Source organism: Camarhynchus parvulus, chromosome 2 (assembly GCF_901933205.1).
Source record: "Camarhynchus parvulus chromosome 2, STF_HiC, whole genome shotgun sequence".
NCBI classification, from domain to species: Eukaryota; Metazoa; Chordata; class Aves; order Passeriformes; family Thraupidae; genus Camarhynchus; species Camarhynchus parvulus.
The window spans coordinates 49,956,325-49,981,593 of record NC_044572.1 but is presented as its reverse complement, the minus strand read 5'-3'; the positions used below and the strand labels follow the sequence as shown (position 1 = coordinate 49,981,593).

Here is a 25,269-nt window from a genome sequence, read left to right as displayed (position 1 = left end):
ATATTCCTACTGAAGGCCCAATACACTCACAAAGCCAAAGTGAACCTTCCTCTTATCCTGCCTTTTAAAAGAGGTGATGTGCATGTGAGGAGAATTTCAAGGTTTATTACAATACCCTGTATGCCTGTAATAATAGAGCTACATTGAAAATTATTTTCTCAGCACAAATCAAGTTAAACATACAGAACATTCTTTGCTCCATCGTGAAACCCTTTTGGAATAAAAAGTCACAGAACGGAGCATTGAGAGTCGGAAGAGACCCACAAGGATGATCAAATTCACCTCACAAAACTGCAGAATAATCTGAATATCATTTCAGAGAGCACCATTTACTTAAAGCTTTCTTTGTAGTAATGAACATTTAACATAGCAATTTATAACATTTACAGCTCTGGAAAAAATGCTTCACACGCTTTCCAGTTCAGCCCCAGAGCAGTGCTGAGGTCAGGACTGAAGGTCCCAGTATCCCCAGAGCGTGAGGCCCTGGGCAAGCACAGCGCCAGGCAATTCCAAAGATTACTTCTAAAATGAAAGGCATGACAAGCAGTAAGCAGGCTGGAGGCAAACATAATTGTGCATCAGTGTGCAGAGTGCGTGTGTGGAGCCTCCACGGGGGCTGCAGTCCCCACCAGCAGTGGCAGCGGCAGGACCCGGCACGGCCGGCAGCTCTGCCAGCGTAATTGATAGGGCACCTGCCCCAGAAGCAGCTTGTGTCAACCAGAAGCAGGGGCTGAAAAATAAATTAGTGGTCACAGGGATATTTTTAGACCCATCTTGCGAATACTTGGAGCTACTGCTTTCGATTTTTGCATGCTAACACTTGTTTCTTACACCACTATTAGAGGCATAGGGCATCATGAGTTGGGGAAGTTTTTTCATGACAGAGCCCTTCACTTTTAATCCAGGAGCACTAAAGTTGAGACTACTGCAAAATATAGTTGTTAAATGAAATTGCCTCCCCCATAACTTTTTCGGGGTGATTTAACTTTTCCCCTATAAAATTGCAGGTATAAATCCGTCAGAGTGATTGAATTACTTATAGCACTTCAGGACCACAGCTTGGCTCTGTGTTTTATATGTCCATTTAGTGACAGCAGCTGTGATATTTTGAGTTTGGGGGAAATTTTATATGACAGCAAGAAAACATAAAGCTTTTCCAGCATTAGATTTAGCAAAATTCTGGAAAGAATCATCAATATAATTTTATAATTTTACCTATCCTCTTACCTATTCTCTGCTCAGCTACTCTGAATGAATTCTGAAGGCTCATTCCTGACTTGCTTAGTGTCTGTGTAAAGCTTCAAAAATAAGCATCTTCCAACATGTGTTTTGAAATAAAGCCTTTGCTTTATTTCAAAATGTTAAAATTGAATAAAAATAAATTTCTTGTTTAGATCGGCAGTTTCTTGTTTAAACAATTTCTTGTTTAGATGGGCAAATGTGGCAACTTTGCATCATGTAGAACGGTAGTAGACAATGAAAGACTTTTTTTTAAAGACTGTTTAATGCCTTAAGTATTTTTAAAGCCCTTCTTTGAATAAAGTACCCAGATGTTATGATTATAATACTTTAATCATTATTTATTATCTTATGAACTGTTCATAGATGCACCTTCTTAATCAGGTTCACATATCATTTAAAAATTTACATTCACAATGTTGACCCAGACAGCACAGCTGATCCAGTACTGTGATGTCTCTAAATAAGTTACTGCCCTAGGAAATCAGTCAAGTGATCCTCAGTGGAGTAGATGACACCAGTGGTGGCCAATTGTGCAGTAATTCCTGTAGAAGGTTATCAAAGTTAGCATTGCTGCAAGAACAGCAGCCTGGAATTATGATTTCAATATTGAGGAAGAGGCAGGACTGCATTATTATGGGAAGCACTACCAGTGCTTTTTCAGCTGAAAGTATTAATTCTGTCAAAAGGAGGTGTATTTTCTATCAAGAGTGTTGGAACACCACATCTTGTCTCAGATTGGTTTGAAAACCATAGCACCTCCTGGGATCTACATTTCAGGTATCTCTTGCCTCTTGTTCCCAGCTGAGTCAAGCTCCCTAGTTAATTTTATCTCCCATAAGGGCATGCTTGTTGTGGAGTTCTCGTGAAGGATTGTGCTAGTAGCGGATAACTTACAGCACTCTGCCCAGTCCTTTTAGGGACTGGAATTGTCATCATTCCTTTGGATGGTCCTTCCAAATCCACTCAATTTTGGTGGTCAGAACTGCTGTTTTTCCTTTTCCTTGGCTGTTGTTTGTTTACTGTGTCCTTTAAGCCACTCTTCCTTGTATCTCCCTCTTTGAAGCATTATCTACCTCAAAATTTCAATGAGAATAAATTTAAATCATAATTATCCTTGTCTGTAGTACTGATATGAGATATAGGCATAGACTTTCTGTGAGCCCCGAAGGAAATATTTCCTTTGCTTTGTGAATCCAAGTACCCACAAATAAAGTGGAGATTGTTTTTTTCATTCTCATAGGAAAATAGTCAGAATCTTGACCTAAATATTGTGCTTAAATAGCACAGCAGTAGAAACGTGCACAGATAAGTACTGATCAAGTCACAGTAATATGTTTCAACCAAAAGGAGATGGCACATTTAATTTACCTTTATTTCTTTTCATTCTCCTTTTCCTGTTGTGTTCAAGATGTGGGAGCATTTTTTGAAGAAGGAATGTGGCTTCGTTACAACTTCCACTCCCCAGGGACTAGCATGAAGGATTTAGTTAGCCGGACGCTTTTGAGTTCTGCAGATCCTGAGATCACAGCGCCTGACCTCAGCTTGAACAAGGAAGAGCTCAGCTTCAGCTTCAGCACCACCAAGTCTCCTTGTGTCTTATTTTATGTCAGCTCCTACACCCCGGACTTCATGGCTGTGCTTGTGAACCCCATTGGTAAGAAACTGCTCCGGGCTCTCCCCATCGAAGGCACAATTGACAATACCAGGCTGACATTCAGGGGAAGCTCTGAACTAATGAGAAAGTCTCTTCACCCTTGTCACATTAAAGTAAAGCACTTAGAAACCTGAACCTTCATTCTGCTTCTACTAGATCTGGTACTGATGTAACTGTTCAGTTTAGTGCTGTTTCTTCAGCCAACTCTCTCTCACAAAGCAAAACTAACTAAACGAAAGAGACCAAAAACCTGCTATAACAATGAGACCCATGCCATGAGCCAGTATTAAGGTGGGGACAAGTAGACATCCACATGAAGGCACCTGAATAGCTGAACTGGCAATATCCCTAGTAGTCAGTAGAAAGTGTCATGCACTGTTCTGAAAATCTGGATACTCACTGACGTGACTAAAATATGGATGTAGTATAGTATATAATGTCCTAAACATTTCGGTGATGGATGAAGGTTGGATATGGACCATTTGCTGCTAAAGTATTAAAACACTATATGAACTAAATATACTTCGATTCCAAATAGTGCCTTAGTGCCCCATGAAAATCATAATTAGGATGATTTTACTACTGTTCTTTTTTATGGGGTAATATGAGTATTCTACATGCCACTCATTTTTTTCCCTTCATGGGAAAGAAAGGATGTGCATGAGAGAAATCCAACATCACACAACTTAACTGTAGTTATAGAGGTCTAAGTCTGCTCTTTTGGGCCAGAATATTTCCATTTTTCATCAAGAGTGGGGGCTGCATCTCCCTTTTCAAACATTCCTCCTTTTAATCAAATATTTAAATGTGTTATGAAGAGCAGACACTCCACTTTTGTTTAGAAAAGAAAAATCTGTCTGGCAGTATGTTATGAATATCAATTAGCCACTCCTGACTATACTTTTCCAACAATGTAACCTCTGGTTGTTATTTCACAATATAATACTAAATTTCCATAGAAGTCCAGACGGTCACTCATCAACAACAATTAAACGCGAGAGCAAGAAATTCCCATGTGTGAATTATGTGTCAGTGCTAATTTGTTGTAATTTTGCCTTTATTCAATGCATGTCAATGGTTTATTCTGTAGAAAATGTTATGCTTTGTATAATTTCATAGAATTTTACTGCAGCAAGAATAATAATCTCAACAATAAAGTGTTACTTGATGTGCTCAATTTTGTACCAATTGTCCATATTGTTCAAGGCATAATTCCAGTTTGTTTGGTTTGCAGTCTGAGGTGTTTACAAACACTGTGGTTTGGAAATGCTGGTCATTGTCACACTTCTGGATTATAAACTAGAGGCAGTTTCGGCCCAGTAACTTTATAATCCCAAACACGAGCTCTTCTCTTACAGCTATGAGAGCAATTAAGTGTGAAATGATAACAGCTGTATGTGAAAATAAAGATGGGAAAATAGCTGGTGAATAAAGATCAAAATACCTGAGGGTGCTTTTCACATTTTTTTCTTTTTCACTAGGGAATCTGCAAATCCGGTACAACCTCGGGGGCACCAAAGAGCCATACAACATTGACATTGACCACAGGAACATGGCCAATGGCCAGCCCCACACCGTTAATGTCACACGGAACGGCCGGGACATCATACTGCAGGTGAGCTGCTTGGTTCCATCACTCGTACCTTGCAGTGTTTTGTTTTTTGATGGGTCTCCAGTCCTCTGAAAAGATTGGCGATATTTAGAAAATAAAAAGTACAGTAGATGGGGTTCTGCCTGCAGATCACACTCCTAGGAGTTAATAAAAGCTATCTACTCCCCCTTGCATCGACTCATGTTGTTCTGAAATCCTCATTTTAGTGTGATGACAGCTGGGCTAATACAGGTGTCACTGTAGATGCTCGAGGGCATCAGAGACATCTGGGCTGATAGATAATGTGGGACTTAGGATAAACCTGTGCCATTCTGGAGCAGCAGCTGGAAGCCAGGAGGGATACCCTACAGCATCTTAAATGGTAGTGAAGCCTGATGCAAATAATATCATTCTGTAAGTCCTGAGTCTGCAAATGAGGATATCTTTAAATTTAAATTTACCCTGCAGTCCTGTGAAATTGCCAGAGCTGTTTTGCAAAGGTGAGCAGATGCCTAAGCGTTTGTGTGACATAAGCCTGGGACAGAGAGTATTGTTGAAGGCACATACCTCTGACTTTTTTAGGTTTTGGTACAGCACAGGTAGGAGCTTCATCTCTCCATATATCACAGTTCACAAAACTTTGAGATAGGATAATGCTGTTTATAACTGAGGGGAGCACGGCAAGAAGCAGTCACTTTCTAGGCTGCCTCTTCTCTGTGGTCACCACAGAACTCTCCATTCCGTGATTGTCACATCTGCAAACACGGAGACTGTGAGCAGGGTATAAGAACAGTTTTGTTGGCAGGAGAGTCAGGTGGATGGGAGACATTAATCTGGATTTGTTAGCTCAGAAGAAGCAAACCAAAACCAATAACAAATGAAATAGAAAAAGGAAACGTTTCCTTGGGAACCAAGCCAAAAGGTGAAGGATGGTAGTCATCACAGTATTATCTACCTGAATATTAAAATAAATTCCTGAAAATTACTGTTTCAAGGTATCAAAAGGAAACTTTTCAGTGCATTTCAATGTCATTTGTCTGAGGCTCGCAGTACTCAGAATAACACTGGATGCACTGAAGTAGAATTGTCACCAAATTATTCACAATAACAAACAACCTAAAAAATTCCAAACAACCTAAAAAATATATAGGTGTACATCCAAACTCTTTTCAGGCTTTTGGAGGTTGGGAGGGATATATATTGATGTGTGTGTCTGTCTTGCATGCTGTTGCATTTATTTCTCCTACAGCTAGAAGGAAATAAAGGAAGACCTATAGTTTGGTGTCCCTCTGATGTTAAATGCTTTTATTTTGGGGAAGCATGGCATGGAGTCCTAGCTGGCTGATTTAGGCAGCTGTAAAACTAAAAAAATTACATTCCAAAGGGATCAGATGAGATATCTTGCCCAGATAGAAATTATGTACACAGTTAAATGTTCTAGCCTTGCATCAGCTCACCTGAACTTGATTCCAAATAATTCTTTCCCAGAGTCTTATGAGACCACTGCCTGTCTAGAACTTTGAAGAGTTGGAAACATTTTGGTTAGTGCTGCTTTCCTGGGGTAAAAACTTTTAATCTATTCAATGTGCCTGAAACTGATTAATGTAGCCAGAAAGCAGATTCATTTGAGACTTATTACATGAGATAATCTGTCTGATGCACATGCAAGAATAGCGAAAGAAAGGTCCCGTACAAAGCAAATGCAGAGATCCTGTTCCTCTCGTGAAAGAGACTATTTTGATCAAATTTTGCTTGACCTCCATATGTTTATTTAATTACTTATCTGCTTACCTTCTGTAAATGAGAGAAATTACATGGACAGAAATGAATCTGCTAAGTAGATTGTTCACTTGAAAATCACTCCTGTTCAAAAATGAACTCACAGTTTTTGAAAATGCAGAAGATATGAATACAGTTTTTCTCAGTATTCAGAGGACAAATCATAAAGTATGAGTTTTCTCTTGCAGATCTGAGCTATGAGCATTTGAGTAGACTTTTATTTCCTGCTAAATCCTTCTCCAACCTGATGAGCAGCTGGTTTGCTTGCTTTTAAAGAAGACAGCTTGCTTGCCAGGTGCTGTTGCTCACACTTCCAGATCTCTACAGGGCATAAAAGTGTCACAAGAAGGATTTATTTCTCATCAAAGCTTCAATTCAAGAGCACTCAGTATTTTTGAGATCTTAACAGCAAGTTCATACTTAGAGTACCTGTCTTTCTAACTTACTGTAATAACCCTGTAGCGCCAGAGAGCTTTAAAAAATCTGAAGCCAGGCAATAAATTGGTACCATATGAGCTGTGTGAATCAGAGTTTTAGCGTGATTCTCAGGAGTTTCACTTACATATAAATATGAAAAAAGACTCATTAGTGAACTCTATGAGACTTCACCTCATGCTGGCAGACAGGAGGCCACTGATTACTTACATGAAATCAGAATTTGAGGTGGGATTTGAAATCAACATATCCACAATACTATATGTCCATAAGGTAACAAAATAAATTCAAGAACAAATATTTAGTGTGAATTGCTTTTGTTATAATTGTATCCCTATTCCTAACATGCCATGGCAGTCAAGACTGAAGGTAGTAGCAAAGGCACTGTCAAATAGTTTTTATATTTCAGTTTTATACATTCACTGACTGCAGACAAATCAATAGATCTGCATTAAAGTACAAGCTCTCAATTGTTTTGCCAGTGGTTTCTCAAGGATAAGGTTAAGGATATACAGTCAATTTACATGTCAGAAAAAGGAAATTACATAATTTCAGGGAGAAAGATATGCTTATTTTCCTATTTCCATGAGGGGGACAAAATTAACATTTGATAGTAATAATTCCTATCCCTCCCCTCCAGTAAAATATCAGATACAAATAACCATGGCACACCTCCAAGGCTCCATTAGTTCACTTGTGGCAAGAAAAAGCCCAGACTTACAGATGGGGAATGCATTATTCCAATAGATGACATTTCATTAGGTTATGGAGGGCAAGTTTTACTTTGTTTGATTTCATTTGAAGATTTCATGCTTCAGCGGGGTATTTTACATATCATAAAAACCAGATCACTCTTTACCAAGTGTTCATGGGTGATTAACACTATTCACACATCAGTAAAATCTTCCTTGAAGAAAGCCAAGGACAAAAGCTCCCTAGCAGAGGTTCTGATCCAAAGTCCATTGAAGTAAATGAAAGGACTTCCATTGCCTCCAGCAGGCTTTAAATTGTACCTTAAAGAACTGTAGTAGTTGCATCCTGAGTGCAAGATTCATACCTTCTGCCTCCTTGCATGTCCCTAGAGTAAAATCAGGATGGAATCTGGATCAGAGACTTTTATGTTCTTTTGCACAAAGGTAGATCAGCCTACTACAAATTAAAAATATGAGAATAAAAAAAAAAGAGAGAAATGTACGATATGCTTTGATTGTTAGTGGAATAAAGCTGGTGGTCAGCAGGACTCAGACTGTCAGCTTCCTCACATGTACGTTCTCAACAGGTGTCCAGATCTCCATCCCTGCTTTAAAGCCGTTTCTGGCAAGGGGTTATGAGTCACTGTTTTTAACACCTTCTTTGTTCCTGAGAAGGATTAAACCAGAGCAACTTCTTCAGGACTGAAGAAACTCTGTCCTAAACTTTCACTATGCTTTCAGGACAATTATCAGCAGCCACTGCTCATCTTCTCAAAAGGCCACACAGAAGGATGGGGACAGTTCTCTCATTCAGGCCTGGACAATATGTCAAACTGTGGTGGAGGGGCTACACACAAATAATGGTGCACACACCATATAATCTCAATGTTAATTGCTGACTCTGCTCAAAATCTGCTAAATTATGAAGCTTTATGGATAAATCTTGACCTGAACTCAGCTGAGGCTGAGAACAATACAGAAAATGTATTTGTACAAGTCTCCATTTTCCAACTTCACCAGAGGCAAGCAAGAGTGTACACTCATCTTTGTGAAAAATGATCAATGAAATACTTGACCCTACCCAAATGAAATCAAGAATAAACAGAATTTTTGCAAGAATTTTTGCATTTCCATTTAGAGCTCTACACTACTTGAAAAGAGATAGCAATTGCAAACTCCTATATGAGCAATTGCAAACTCACTGTTCAAAGAATATGTGAATACCACACTCCTAGATGGTTTAAAAATGTAAATCATTCAAAGTTAATTCAAAACTAATCTGAATTACAAAATAAAATGGTAAACATAACAGCAGTAAAATAAAATGGGTGAAGTGGAGCAAAGGAGTCTGCATATAATCCCCATCTTAAATGCAACTAATATAGTAAAAGATTTTATAATTGTAGATTAAGTTTTGTTTTTATTAAAGCAAGTGGGAACTTTCTTGTGGACTTCAGTGAGGCTATAATTTCATCTCCCGTCATTATTTTTGCTATAGAATCACAACCATCATATTTCCTCCATTTTGAAGCCTCAACAGAAAATTATCACTGTTTGAGTTCTTGCTTAAGAGAGGCCGTAAAAAAATCACCAAATTATTTTCTGCAGCTAACCCAAAAATAATGATAGCAGTAAAACAAATTTTGTAGAAAGACATTTTATCTAGCTTTAAAGACTTCAAATGATAGAAAATGTACCATATCCTTTGACTATGTCTCACAGCGCTAAGTACCATTCTTGTAAAGAATTTGCACCTAATTTACAGTTTGAATTCAACATTTAACTTTGGGATCCTTGTGTCTATGCTTGATTGATGAAAGAAATGTGTAATGTCAGGCATCACTCCCCTTCACACTTTCTTAGAGATGCTGATTAAAACATCTTTTCATCTTGTCTGCAAGATGCTAAATAAACTGATCTATTTTAGTATACCCTCATCCATCTATAGTTTTTGAGACTTAAAACAATTTTTAAAACTCTTCTCTGAAAACTCTTCCTTTTGAGTCACATTTTGAAAACATTTACCCTATGATTAGAAATGGTAATAGTTGTTATGCCATCAAAATGATGTAGAAATACCATCTTTATTTATTTCCTTCATTTTCTGGGAATTATGCTGCCTCAGCAACCTTTGGGTAGTGCTGTAAATTGTCCAGACACCAGATTAATCTGAAGGCTGGTTTAGCCAGTACATTTAACTGGTAGGGAATGGGGAAGTAGTGCTCATGATTTGAAAGGAGCCAGTCAGACACTATTTACAAATTCCATAGCTGCTGACATAAATAAAACATATTTTAAGTATCCAGGATTTTAATCACAGGTAAAACATGTAAACCATAGTCAACATCAATGCAACAGTTAACCCTCTGCTTTGTTTCCTCGTATCCAGTAATTCTATTGCATAAAAAGAATAATTAATGAATTTCCAAGCATGTTTTGCTTAAAGGGAAAAAAATAATTTGTTCTATCAATAGTAAAGGCCTTCCTGCTGAAATGAATTATTTAAAATCCCTGGGGATACATTCTTTTCACTATGTATTGCCCTTCTGTAGTGGCAATGTATTGCTCAAAATGCTAGTGCCACAGAAAGGCAAACTCAGACCATTTTCTAGAGCAGAGCCATACATTAGATCTGCATGTTTAATGCAGTAGCACTCAGTTTATCCTTAACTGCTAAGCTCTCTTTTCAATCAGAAGTCACAAGGAAGTGATTTTACTCAGGTCTGAAAATATAGGGGTTTTTTGTCCACAAATAGGTGACAAAGTAGCATAAAAAGCTATCCATAGATATCAATAAACTTCTGAAAATAAAACAAAGCTTTTATTGATATAGTATATCATGCCTATAACCCTAAGCAACATCTGGGTTCCAAAATATAAACAATTACAGACCCTGATCTTTTCATAATTCAAGTTCCCTCCAACTCTAAGGATGTTACAGATGTTGCAAATGACTGGGTGTTCAATACTGAGAAGCGTCAGTAAGCAACAGCAAGAAACAGCAGAACAGAATTTAAATTGTGTCTACCAGAACTAGAAATTAGCAAATAATTCATTGCTTATTATTTTTTACTGGTTCTTTTGTGCTCACAGGGTGACCATGAGCTCCGAGCAGTTTTGTTGATTTAAGCCTTCACTGAAAATACTCAATTTCTTTATTTTACAGTGTGACACACAATATTTCACTTAAAGAGAGCAGTTATAGGTAGAACAGGAACCTCGTAAATGAATAACTTCTACTCCCCCTTTGTGTGTGATAGACAGTGGTTAGCGGCATCTGCCAAGGTAAGGCAGCACATCCCCATTGAATCTCAGCTTGATGAAAGACAGACAAAATTGTCAAAAACCATGTCTTGGTCTGGAAAGACAGGTGTCTGCTAAGGAAGGCAGGAGCCTCCCCTAAAATGGAAAATGCAAGCCCCCTCCCTCCGAATTGCCATAAAATTTAAATTAAAGGGGGCTCTCAGGCAAAAAAATATGGGAGCAGGAATAACAGTTCTTTATTAGGGAAGAAAATAAGAAGATAAACTAAACAGTGCATTAAACTAAAACAACACTAACAGAGTCATATCACAACCTGACAACCTGTTGGTCAGGGTGTTGTTAGCAGTCCAATTGGAATTGTGTCTGCAATCTTCCTGGAGAGTCAGGTATGGTTCTGTTGGAGCAGAGATCCTGTAGAAAGGGTGTAGTCTTCCTGTGATGATCCAGTGGAAGAGGCAGCTGTTCCTCTGGGAAATCCAGTGGAGAAACTGTGCTGGTGTTCCAGAATCTCAGATTATATCCAGGTAGGAATGCTTGGCTCCTCCCTCTGGGCAGAGCGTCTCACAATGGGATGTGATAGTTCTTATCAGTCATGCAGTGACATTCAATAGCCTGTTATCAGCAGATGTCTCCCGGGAGGGAGGATAGGTTGTGGAAAACTGGCCACTTAACAGAAGACAACTGCCATACAGATGGCAAATAGAATACAATTTGCTTGGCAATCCAGGACAAACCAGAACTCCTTTCACTCATCAACAAACAAGTGGACATCAGGACATGGCATCCTATCTCTCTCTTATTGGAAAAACATGGAGAAACAGTGGGAAAAACATCATCCGTACATCCCCATCTGGGAGTAGCATTGCTCCCTGTGGTTTCCGTGTAGCTGCTGCAGAAAGGCAGAGGCAGATGACAAAGTATATGTCTTTTAAAAAGTTTTACCCTCTCTGCATAAACTGAGATAGTTTCAAATTTAGAGGTCTTTTGGAAGAATGTTCCTCTTTACTTTCTGCTTTATAAAACCAGGAAAAAAATAGGAGAAAAAATAAGAGAGGAGCTCTTTTACACATCCATCCTTCTCATTTCCTTGTAGCAGAGCTTGTGTTGCTGGGTTCAGGGTCATGTTTCAGCTGCCTTGTCCCAAACTTTGCCGATGTCTAGGCCACAAATCATGATAAGACCCAGAAGTGAAATGTCTCCCTCACCCTACACCCCCATTTCCTTGGGAAATAAAGCTAAGGCGATTCAGGTCAGAAGGGAGAATGGTGCAGTCTGGTATTTCCTGAGTCTGCATATCAGAGCAGAGCAAAGGTCTGCAGGGCATATCAGCAGGCTTACCCACCTCACAGATGTGTTACTTACATTGGTTATGCTGAAACTAGTTCCTTCTTCTATAATGTATTTTCAGTGATGAGTGTGTGTGTATGTCTTCCTTGGTCTGTGTGATTGTTGGTTTTATATAATTTTATTGGAATTAAAGAAACAACGAAAGAACAAAAAAAAAATCATTAAGTAATCCCAGAGTCCAAGACAAAGCTAAAAAAGTCAAAACCTACCATGAAATAGGCAATTTCCACTGTATGGAAGCACATACTGGACAAATTAATGTCCTGTGAAAGTCATCTTTAGGTACCTGAGGTAGATCTCTTTAATTTTAATGACTTGGCATGATATGACTTGCTATTGCTTCTGTTAACATTTATTGTAATTCATCTACTAAAGAGAGCAATAAAAAGTCAACAGATATGTGAAAGAAGCGCCAGAGAATCATTTTAATTGAAGGAGCCAGACTAAATAGTGTGCCTTTCCTTATCAGTGCTTCTGTTACATTTGAGTTATGTTTCTACATTTCCATTTAAATTTTATCCAAAATTTTGTGGATTTTTAGAGGAAGGCAAATTATCCCTGGCATTGTTTAGCAGAGCAACAGCAGCTTTCAGGTATATATATAAAGCTTTCTGCACATAAAGGATTCAAGTTTTGAACCAGAAAAAAACCCTTTCTTTTTTTTTCTGCAATGTATCTATGTTTTTTCCACATCTGTATCACATTAATCACATTTTTAATATAAATCCCTGCAAAAAGGAGACTTTATCATAAAATACTGTAATTGACCTTTATTTAAAAAAAAAAGAAAAAAACATCTGCTAAAGGTTAAATCAGTGCATTACACCAGCAAAATTGATTTTTAGGAGTGGTTCCTAGAAGAGCATTTACTATACCTCTATAGAAATTTCATCTGCAGAGCTCAAAGCTCAATGCCAGCCTTTAGTTTGCCTTACATCACACCAGTGAAATGTGTGCCTCCTCTTGTGTTCCAGATGAGCAGTGAGGCTGCAGGTCTGTGACAGTCCAAGGCAGTAAAAAATGCAGGGTTTATGGTCCTGCCTGTTTCTCTGGATCCACTCCTCATTTACAGTCCATGGCTTGTCCCTGCTCTGGCTCAGATCTGATCTGCACTAACCTGGGTCAAGGACCTGACCCGTCAGAATCAGATCAGTGGAGCACCAGTGCCACACTGAGGAAGGAGCTGAACTGCAGTGAGAGTGGCCAGGATCAGCCTGAGCAATTACACAGTTACCACTCCAATCTGCTCTTTTCCTCTTGTACTAGAGAAAAAAAATAAAATCAAACATCACCATATTAAAAAATTGTAAGTTTTTTTCCTAACCTTTTAGCAGGTGAATAATCATCTATATCACACTAATAAAAAGAATGTCGTGATACCTCCCATTTGCTTTTCATAATCCACATCCTTCTTTCTCATACCCTGCTATCATACTTGTGAGGAGCTCCATCTAAACACCTGCTTATTTTCTTGGGGTCACATGCCTAATCTGTTCTAGCTTTGTAGGCATTTTTGAGTAGGAACGTTTTTATTATATATTATTATAGAACTTACCACAAAAAGCCCTTGTTCAGGATTAGAGAAGTTGATAAAACAAGTGATAAATCATCATAATCATGCAGAAGAGAAATAACTACACTGATCATGATGGTAACACCCCCTTCTTTATCCTGCTATTGCTGAAGTCAACAGCAGAGCTGCATTGACATCAGATGGTGTGACATTAAGTCTTACAGCATTATTATTCCATCTGATTTTGACAAATTTTTTATAAAATTTGTCCAGCATAAAGAAAAACCTTAACTTTACAGTAGTACACAGGCTGGGTTGACAATGATTCAGATGTTATATCCACAGGGTGAATATAAGGTATGTGTTTGTGTTTATACCCTTTTTTTCCCCCAAGACTGCTAAGGTGATGCAGACATTATGCTTGCCCTTAGATTGATATATCTGTTAATCTCAGAACTCCCATCAAGATTAGTTTTATTATCTAAGTGAACAGTAATTTAGAAGAAATAGCATTTTATTGAACTTCTGCTTAAATCCAGACAACTTCAGAGAAAGGCAGTCTGCCTTGGCACGACGTGACTTGAGAGCTGAAACTGCAAATTCCTCAGAAACTGGCACCTACCTTCATCTCTGTTACACTCAAAGCCACACTGAAGTTTATATGAAACTCAAATGAAATTACTGAGTTTTTTTTAAAAAGTAGCTGTAATGAAAAATCTTAAATATAATTTTTAAGTGGTTATTTAATACAAAATCATGACATCAACATCTGTGTATACAGAGGTTCTATTTAATTTTCATTAATTAAGGAAATCAAATTATAATTCAAATATCATTTGACACTAGTAATTTCTTTTTATTATGTGATTTCTATTAGATTGGTAGGCTAGTATTTCATGCAAAGACTGCAGGCTGCTCCGTTCCAGCTGCTTACACTGGAGCCCCCACTGGATGGCAGTCACATGCAGCTTTGGAAAGAATTCAGCATGATGCTTGAACATACAGACCTCTAAAGAAACCCTAGGCTGAGTGTCTCTAAAAAAAAATGGTTTCTTTTATCAGGTAATTCTAATTTAGTACAAAGATATGCAATAAAAGCAAGTGGACAGAAATCTCCCTATTCCCTCAGTCGCTGTTCCCTAGACCCACTTGTGGTACATCATTTCATTCCAGGTGCCAGGATTAGAGAAAGGCATGCTCAAAGCTGTGGAAAGCAATGCAGGTGTCCCCTGACAAGAGACGCCAGAGCTGGCAGCAGAGCAGGAGCTGGCTCTACCACTGATCAGAAATGTTTGCCAAAAAAAATTGGTATCAACAGCTTTTAAATAGAGATTTATTTTAACTAGGAATCAGAACAACCCAAAACTTCAGACAGTCATTAAAACAATCCACAGCTGAACCCACTGGGATATCTTTCCTTGACTTCAACGAGATGTGAAAAATGTATGTGAGTGGCTAGATTCAAGGTTTTATGCAGTATAAGAGATCTGTTTAAACAAGTAAACCTCAGCAGCAAAGTGTCTGTTCCTGTTAGAGCCTGCGGTGTAACACATCATTACTCTCATGTTGCAATCCCTTTTGCCTCTGTACGAGGATGAATCCCTTGGGACTTCAGCTCTGCTATGCTGAAATCTCAGGGGAAGGTGGGGTCACTGGAAGGATTCTGGGTTGTTTTTTTTAATCTGACCAACGTTGCTGGTAACTAATCTGCTCCAAGATGGGGAAAGAGAGGGCCTTTCCAAATCCTGAGCACTACCTGAACACAAAGGGAGTCTTATCATGCCACGGCTGGCAGGATTTGATATTCTCTAATTGTCCATGTAAATGGTCACAGTGGTTCATCATGAAAACTGACTTTTCATTTTAATGCATATCCTGCAGACACAGCCCATGTACACAGGTAGAGGCTGCCTCCACATTTGGCAGGGGTGACTTTTTTATTACTTGTTACTACTCATTTGTTACTCTGACATTGGACACATGGCTACTGCTTTAGGACATCCAGCATACTTCAATAAATGGATTATAGACATAGATTGATATTTAATTAATTTATTCATATTTTGTCTGATTAATGATGATCTGATCAACACCGCAGCCTAGAGTCCAGATCACAATAAAAATAAATATTTTAAAATTGCTCCAGACTGATTTTGAAAAAGAAAGAACCCAAATGTTGATGATACTGACAGATACCAATGTAAGTAGTGGCATGCCCAATTATTTTATCAGAGTTACTTCAGCATATTTTAAGTCATGTTAATAAAGAGAAAACCTAGAAAATTAATCCTGTGTAGGTATTGAAAAAAATTCCACTGCAGGCAAAGTTACATGAGGTTAACCTCTTGACATATGAGAGGATGGAGAATCAGTATTTTGTGGATTAGTTTTCACCAATCTTCACCTGATACACCTCTCTAAAGTCTACACTTTTCATTTAATAACCTTAAGGGTAAATACCATGACAGATCTAAGCCATTTCTGTTTTTATCCTGAAATAACAAGAGAATTTTTTATATGCCTGCAATTCCCATTGAAAATGCATCTGGCACTTGCAATGTTGGATGCTGGGACATTTCTTTTCCATCAGGAAAACCAATAGTAAGCACTCAAGTGGAGTCTCTGTTTATTAGAGCCTGAGGTGGTTGAGGTTGAGAACTTTTTATGATTTTAACCCTTTGTATTCACTTGACTACACTCTTTCCAAAATAACTCTTTTCAATTTGAATTTATATAATTCTAATTTCAGGTAAAATATGTATTTCTGCTCTTTATTAAAAATCTAAGGAAAACTGTTCACAATACTCTGAACAAACTGAAACTCCTTATTTTCTAAGATGGAACTATGTTTTTCCATGTAATTATCTCAAAATAATCAGTGTGAATACTAGTTATGATAGATTAAAAATAATTTCTGAACTCTTACTGAAGACTTACTAGACCTCTCTTGCCATCTGCAGAGACATTTTTTCCTGTGTCCTATGTATATACACTTTTCTTCTTGGGATTTTATGGGGAATTATAAGAAAGACAGGACTCCTCCAATTGTTAGAGTTTTTTGAGATGGTTGCCTCTGCAGATTCATGACACCAGCAGCCTTTACAACTACCTGAGCTCATGGTGTTCCAGGGTATCAGGGGATTCGGCCCTTCAGTTCTGTGCTACCTGCCATTCATTTACGTTTAACCACTGAACTGAGCATTTGCAGTATCATTAAAACAAAGCAATCCACAATACTTACATTTTGAAATTAGAAATATGGCAAAAAGATATGTGAATATATTGCATGCCCCATAGAGTTGACATTTCCTGAGAATTACTTTTGCAGTCTATTGTACCCTGCAAAGTCTTAAATCACATATATGAGTTTCTATCCTGTTTTGTGCCAAGGCAAGGCCAGAATAAAATAAACTATTAGTGCTCTGTCCTCTTTAAGCCTGTGTAATAAACATGTAAATCTGAGAAAATAAATAACAACAGTAAAGATAAAAATTCATTCCAATTACCTTTATGAAATGTGAAATCAAAACTCCACTGAGCTATATTAAACTATGTTAATAGCACTATTACCAAGCATAGGCAATTCATTTTATTACTCTCTTTCTTCACACTTTTCTGTTAAATAGCTAAAAACCAGGGGGAAATATGCTAATGTAATGTGATTGCTGTGCCATATCAGGGACAATATGCATTTCCTATAGATTAAACTATTTAGCTAAGTTGATTACTCTTGAATTTATTTAGGTTTCAGTAGGTGTCATCACAATCAGATTGAACAACATTCTCAACAAGAAAGTAAGAAGCATGAAGTGCAAAAAAAGAATGCCTTATTAATTTATGACTTTTCTGAGAGAAAAGAAGAATGCCCAACACCTGAATTAGTCTCAAATTCCCAGCTATGTAAATCTAGCTTCAGCAGTAACATAGTCTCAAATGGAAATCTATTTCTATGGAAAGAAAAAGGTGTTTTATTATTGATGCTGTTGTTATATTTAGCAATTGAAGAGCACATAAGTAAAAATTGATGTGATTCTACAGAAATCAGAACAAAAATATATTCAGTATAAGTATTCTCCAGGCCTTGGGAACTGTGGAGGTGGCAGATATGGAAGGAAGGGTATTTACTATTGTTTTCCCTGTTTGAAAATGAGAGTGCATTGGACAGTTATAAGAGACGGCATAAACTCCATAAAGTAGACCTGATTGATCAGAACTGTAATAAGCAGATCAGTTCAAAATACTCATCATTTCTTTTCTCTTTCTCCAGCTTGATCACTATCCTCCAACAAGTTATAGCCTGCCAGCCACATCTGACATTCAGTTCAATTCCCCAAAGGCACTATTCCTAGGAAAAGTCATAGGTAAGATTTCATTTTATACCTGGGACAATGATGTATGTGTAGCAGGATGCTTGATGGACACGTGGTACAAGTGGTGATACTGGAGTTATGCCTAAAGGAGGGGTTATGTTCACCCTGTCATAGAGGCTGATGAGGACACAAATAAATAATTTTCTGCCATGGATTTGGAAAAAAAAAAAAGGTATGAGCAACAAGACCCTTGTAACATTGTCTTTGTGAGGTTTCATTACCCACTCAGTGTCAGATGAAGGCAATCCAAGGAAATCACTGAGACCACTGCTTCTACCAGGAGACACTGAAGTTATTTTAAATATTATAATTCGCTGTGAAGTGACTGTGTGCCTTGTATAATGTCTTTATCCATGCAGACTGCCTCCTTATCCTAGAGCATCCTCTGGCAAACCATCATTATCTCCCACTAACATCCACCTACAAGGTCTTTTGGAGTCTGTAACACCTGCAGCAACACCCATCTGGACATTTTCTATCCCTTTTATGGATTTCATGGTTATTTCCAGTGCAGCAGCTTCCTGGCCAGCTCCCCAGATGAACTTAAGGGGAAATAAAGATGCCTTGGCCTCACTTTTAGACCGTCCTTCGTTCCATTGTTTAATTTTTCTGCTACTGGCTTCTTACATGAATTTCCAGGGTTACCCACTTCAAGAAGCAATTCTTCCCAACATTTACAGTTTGTAAGGAGGGCTTTTTCCCTTTTCCAGAGATAAAGGGGAATTAATATTATTTCCTCTAAGTGCTTTATACAGAGATATGGTTGCTTGAACTCAGTGAAGAGCTTAATCCAGAAAATCGCAAACTTTTCTTTGTTAAGTAGTTAGGGCATTGATCTGTGAGCCCTCTGCACTGTTTTTTGAAGTGGTGAAGAAATTGACCACATAGCTAATGGGATTCTTTGTAGACACATTTTTCCATTTGTTTTGTTTTTAAAATTTAATATGCAGAACTTACGTGAAATAGGAAATGAAAAACCTTTAAAATGACTGGCTATCAGGAAAACCGTGAACTATTTTCTAGTACTTTCCAAGTCAGTTCTGTTGGTAGCACAAAAGACAATGCAGTCTGATTTTGGACAGTCTCTGGAATCCAGGTACCTTACTGCATTTAATTTGGGCACCTGGACTGGAGCTGATGGTCTGATTCAATTTTTAAATAGCATGGATTATATTAGTCCTTTGGGAATATGATATTATTTTGCTTCTTCCTCTCTGCTTGCTAATGTCTTTGCAGATAAAGCATTTTATTAAGAAGAAAAATGTGTCACTACTAAAGAAACAAACAGGAAAACAAAAAAAAAATTTACTCTTTCTACCAAAGAAAAATTGGGTTTCACTGCAAAGAGATGGATTTCCTGGCATAAATGGTTGTGCAACTGACCATGTCTGTTGATGAGCTTTACTGTGCAGCTCTCAGGGTCATGTTGAATGAGGGGAGACCTCAGCTAAAAGGGTTACCCAAGTACACCAGTTTGAAGGGCAAAGCAGACGTAGAATTCAGTATCTTCAAAGGCTCTAGCTGTCACCTCATACTGACAAGACATATTTTAGTGGTCTAGAGGGATTAGAACCAACTGAGGATCTGGATACATAGATCAAGTTGCAATTTGTGCCCATATGCAATTACATTCTCCAAATGGGCAATATGGGAGCAACCTCCCATTTCACTGCTGCTCTGGTATCACTTGCATTCAGTTTCTGTTGTTCCCATATGATGCAATTCTTATTTGTCAGCAAAAATGAATGCAAGGCCCTACTTTTAAAGACAGATGGGTTTTTGAAGAGCACTCTGGAACAATCTTACTGGGAAACTGGTCTTCTGTCTGTCTTATTTCCATTTTTATTGGGGTTATTTGCATAGGAGCAGCCGCTTCTGCACCACCTGTTCTTGCTGTGATAGAGAGTTCATCTGCTCCCCGTCAGAAATGATCCCTTGTCCAACACCTCCCACAATGCAACACCTCTCTCTGCTCTAGGTGTTACAACAATATGGATGATTAACAATGTTATTTGGAAAATTGTAACTGCTCAGAATATTTTCTGTAAAGCAGGAAGGTCACATCAGAACAACAGCAAAATGTTTGAGTTGCAATCAGGGAGGGGAGAACTTTTCTTCTTTAAGTTGTGATGCTTTCTGTTTCCTTGAAACACTGTTTTAAAAAATGCATTTTTTCACTGGCTTGAAAAATACCAATATAAAATAATTGTAGTCTTTTGTAAAACTGGAGGTGAAGGCGCTTAGTATATAATTCTTACCTAGGTAAAATGGATTACGATTTAAGGTGTGAAATAAAGCTGAAACACACAACAAATGAAAAATCCTATTTTACATGCGTGTGTAGTAACAAAAATAATAACACTAGAGAAATGCAGGATTTCACAAAAAATGATAGAAAGGTATTGTTAATGTTTCAAGGAAGTTCTTTAATCTGTTATTTAGATGTATTTAGGCTTTGATGGCTGACAGACAAGGCGAGAGGGAAAACCAGGATATCTGAATGATAAGCTATGAAGACAAAAAAGTGAAAATTAGACAATGTGACAGGCATCTACATTTTTATGTAGGCTGCAACTTGCAGCTCATTACTGCAGTAGGATAAAGCAGAGGTTTGATTTTTTCCATTAAGTGTAGAGGGTTTGGATGCAACACTCAGCTTTGTCTTCACATCCTTTTTGGGAAATTACACCTGTATTCTCTTCGTCTGTACTTTATTATTAAAATTGGAACTTTTTTGGCATTTAATATGTATTTATAAGTAATTAGCTAGAGATAATTACACATGATTTTGTGAAAGTATCATTCTGGCGAACAGAAATAATTTGAGAGTTTATCTAACAGGATATATGATTGAGCACAGACACACCAAGCTCCAACAAGAGTTGCTCTTGAGAAAGTGACAGGAAAGTAAAGGAAATGTGCTTCTTGTCATCCTTTCCACCAACCACTCCAAATTAAATTGTCTCTTTTCAGAAATACTTAAATATCTACTTGGAAACAATTGACATAATACAAATCATCATCACGCAGATAATCATTTTCAGAACTGACAGCTGTCCCTGCAGCTCACCTCTGTGGGCTCCATTTCTGTCTCTGTCTCAATCTAGTGCTCTTCAGGGACTTCTAGTAACAGTAGCCAAAAGGGAAATACGTTTCAGGTCTGACTGCCTTCTTACAAAAGCAGATGCCATCACTCTACAGCTGAAGAGAGGTCCTAGAAATCAACCCACAGGCCTTGATTCTTTACACAAAAAGTAGTTGCCTTGAGAAGAAGTGGTAAAAGGTCAATTTCTGGATGTGGTGGGGTTTTCCTAATGTTAATGCAAAGATTTTTTTATTGTAACCTGATTGGACTTACTGGTTTTTTTTACTGGTGTTTGTGGTGAAAATTAAAATTGGTGAGGAGATATTTCTCTGGATTCATTGTGACATTCAGCATCTTGGACTGATGGGAGGTAAGACCAGCTTACATCTAGCCAAGTAGTTAGTTTCAAATGTGCAAAGGAGAGAACATAGAAATACTTCACAAAAAGGAGGAGATAAATGATATTTCTTCATGGCTTAGGTACAGTATAGAAAGAGAAACTGCTTTTTCTCTTTCATGGCATCTGTCTGCCAATAGATACTGAATAATAGGAGGCAAAAGTTCAGAATGCTTTGAATTTCCAGCAGTGAACAATGGTATTTATTCCAAGAGGTAAGAATTCTTTACTCCTAGATAAGATACTTTATTTTCTGTAGAAAGAGCTTGGCAGTTTGGTGCTTCAAGACTTGTAGCTGAAAAACACCAATGACCTGCAATGTAATTCATCCTACCAAAACCATCACACACTTTCAAAACCAGCTTCTGATCTCCATGCTTCCACACAACTGCAGAGTTTCATCACTTAGAGGGTTTGTTTCATGTCAAAGAATGAACATTTTCTCACTTTGAGAGCATTTGCCATCATTAAAAAGGGGGTACTGATAGCCTTGATGAAAAAAATTGTGAAGGATAAAGGCATAGTCATATTTAGTGCTCAGTTTGGGCATGCTTTTAGACATTGACATCATCTGATATGAAGTTATTGTTAATATATATATAAGATACCAGTTTAGAATTCGATCTCTATATTGTAGGGCGCTTTTTGTCAGCTTTTAAATTTATATCTTAGAAAATAGTGCAGAGCTGTAAATAGATAATGAATAATCTAAAAGCATTCTTCTGCTACATATCTTTGACATGTATCTACTACTACTTCATGATCATAATGCAGTAAACACCTCATTATATATGTTAGGAGTGTGGCATTCAGAGCTGCACAGCTTGAGCTCTGCTGCTCCCCTTCATTTTGCAGTGCCAGGAGACACTCTGAGTGCAGGGCAGCTCAGCCAACTTTCTCTGATAATGAGAAAAAAAACAGCTAGCATGCAGTGAATTCATCCACCAACTTACTTCAAAGTAACTGCCTGCTGCTTCATTTCTGAGCGCCAGCATTAACATTCAGTACTGTAATCTCACTGAGAATGCTTCTTGTCATATTGGGAGCCCTCCTGCTACAGCAGGTAGCAGTTGAATATTAAAGATGCGCTTTCCCCTGCATGAGTTATGTATGAATTTTCATACAAAAATATAACATCTGGACAATTCCTCTTCTCCTACTCATCCTGTATAATGCTATCAGTCTGGCTGAAAAACCTCTGGGATTAAATATTGCCTGTCTCTCTGATCTCAGGTCTGTCTGTCCATACTCACTCTTTGAAGTGTTTCTGGTAAAGGTGGAAATGTTCCACAGCTGTTCTGGTCAAAACTTGATCAAAATAAAAGTCATTTTTCTTTTCTTTCAGACCTCTGGTTTTGATCTGTCTTTTTTTTTCTCTGAGAAATCTTAACCTACAAGCCATATTCAGAAAGGAACATTTCCATCTACAGGTCTCCCATCCAAGGGACATGATAAACACTTTGAATTGCCAATTTGACCCAAATAACTTCTGAGGCAGAAATTAGGGTAGCTCAAGTGAATTTTATCATTTGAGAACCAAAATGAAGAAGAGAAGCCAAGAATATGCATTGATGCCGTTCAGAATCCATGCAGCATCTTCTTTCAATTTTTCAGAATATTGCAGGATTCATCTGCTGTAGCTCCAGAGAGGCAGAAGGTACACCCCAGACAAAGTGGATTAAATTGGATGTTTAGAAAATCTCAGTTGTCATGAGTATAGCCAGCTTTGCTCTTCTAAAATTTAGCTGGAGTCATTTCCTCCCACAAACTTCTCACTCTCACCCTTCAGGTGATTCTTCACCTCTCAGCTCCTCTCTCATATTTTGTAGTGGCAGCTGCCTTTTCATTTCCTATTGCACTATTCTCTGTGAAAAGGCTTCACTGATTCCCAGTCTTCAAATCTTCCATGGGCATTCAACAGCTCCAGAAGGTCACCTTTTATTCTCCTGGTCTTCTAGCACTCCTACCAGCCTCTAACAGGATGCAGGAGTCTCCTAAATTCCTAAATTGTAAAGTTGTTTCCCTTGTGCTTTAACATGTCGCAGAAAATTGATTCATATAGATCACTCTACAGGATCTTGCTGAGAAAATTATCCCATTGTTTTACAGTTCTCTCCAAAGTATTCATCTACTGGCTCTGAAAAATAAAAATTTTTAAAAAAGGGAAAAAATAAAAGGAGATTGTAAAGCAATTTCATTTGGTTAATGCCATTTTAAACAGAGTATTTGCACAAGCCTTATCTGGCATTCAAAACAACGATAACACTATTTAAAAGCAATGGAATATAATGAAAATTTTAACTCCAGTAATTAGACTGACCTTTTCCTAGCTTCTGTATTTTTTAAGGTGGCATATCTTGGTTATACAATGTTTCCCTACCACAGGAAGACAGGAATTATATTGCCTGTACTGTGTAATATCTAATACTAATTTATTTCAAATGCAGCTGCTTTCAAGGCTCAAAGAAAGGAACTGAACATGACAGGGGCATCAATAAAACCTACCACTGGCCCCATAAAATTCTAATGGCATAGGCAGCAAAATCAAAGAGCTCAGAGCACCTTCAAGGCTTATAAATCTTTTTTAAAAAAAAGTGTTACACAGTCTGAAAAAGCCCAAGGTATTCCTGAAGCCGAAAGTATAGCATCCTATAATTTTCCTCCAAGTATATTCAAAGGAAAAATCAAAAATTAGAATAGAAGTAACCAAAGATTATAGACACAACTGCCAAAAAATTGTCTTTAATAAGCCAAGGCACAAGTCTTAAAATTTTGTATTACTTTACCTAGCTTGGGCAAGCTCTGCCCATAGTTCCATATATAAAACATTCAAAAATAATGTGAATATGCACTGATGATGTAATCAGAAATAGCTACAGAAATAGTATTCTGGCCATATTATTTTTGCTGAAGGCGCAGATTATATACATGCCATTCCTTGTAGGAACAGCTACAGAATTATGTCTAATTCAAAACTCACTCATTGTTTGACAGTTAAAAAAAAAGCTCAGGTTTTATCTGACACTTGTTTCACTTAACGAAAAATCACAACAAAGCAACACTTAGCCTGACCAAAATATTGCAGACGTTGTCAGACAGAAAGGGAGGTGACTCATTTCCCATGTTTTAGAAGATCACTGGGATCCAGTCCCTTTCCCTCAAGAGCCGTGCTAGTTTTCACTCCCACCAGTGATAATTTGAAAGTGCCTGTGTCCTCTGATCCGCAGTGGCCTCTTATACCAGAAGCACCAGAGATTTTCTGCAACCTGGAGAAAGTTTGCTCAGGTTGCTGGAGAACCTGGGAAGAGCAAGGGATGTAGGATTTTCTGGAGTATGAATTAGATAGGAATTTCATGGTGTGTGCTACTCTGCCTTAGGCCTGCTTTCATTCTCTCAGAGAAGCCTGGGCCTGCTCACATGGTTTTGAGCTGTCCAGCTTTTTAAGATGAAATTTATCTCTGTTTAAAGGCTCAACACAATCTTCACACTACTAAACTCTGCTTAAGTAGACTGGATATAGAATGTAAAGTAAGTTTATATTCTGCTGCTGCTCTTTGCAGAAGGAAAAAATTCCTGTTCTACATGAGCATGTTCCAGACATAGTAAAATAAACATGTTTCTCAAACAATATTAAGTCATGAATAAAAGTGAAGATAAGATAATCTTTCTTTAGGACCTTTATACAGAAGTATAAATTCATAGATTAAATTATTCATGGTGAATAATTTGTTTAATTCCCACTATCACAAAAAGAAAGGTAAGTATATAAACTATGGAAAGACACTTCAGCAATTTCCCGTTTAACCAGACCTTTGGCTGTAGGCTTTGCATTTCTTTTAAAATAAATGCTTTCACTGTTTAAATTACAGAGCCAAAACCGGGCTGATGTCTTAATTTCAA

At 37.8% G+C, this 25,269-nt stretch overlaps 1 protein-coding gene across 3 annotated transcripts in view; it reads left to right on the top strand.

Annotated features, from left to right (window-relative positions):
• Positions 1–25,269, top strand: part of CNTNAP2 (contactin associated protein like 2) — a 1,021,862-nt gene that overhangs the window by 938,648 nt on the left and 57,945 nt on the right. For all 3 annotated transcript variants that reach the window (XM_030970934.1, XM_030970935.1, XM_030970936.1), the window contains 3 exons: positions 2,651–2,896; positions 4,378–4,511; positions 17,785–17,878. In XM_030970934.1, coding sequence (XP_030826794.1) covers positions 2,651–2,896; positions 4,378–4,511; positions 17,785–17,878 — 474 coding nt within the window. The remainder of the gene's footprint in view (positions 1–2,650; positions 2,897–4,377; positions 4,512–17,784; positions 17,879–25,269) is intronic.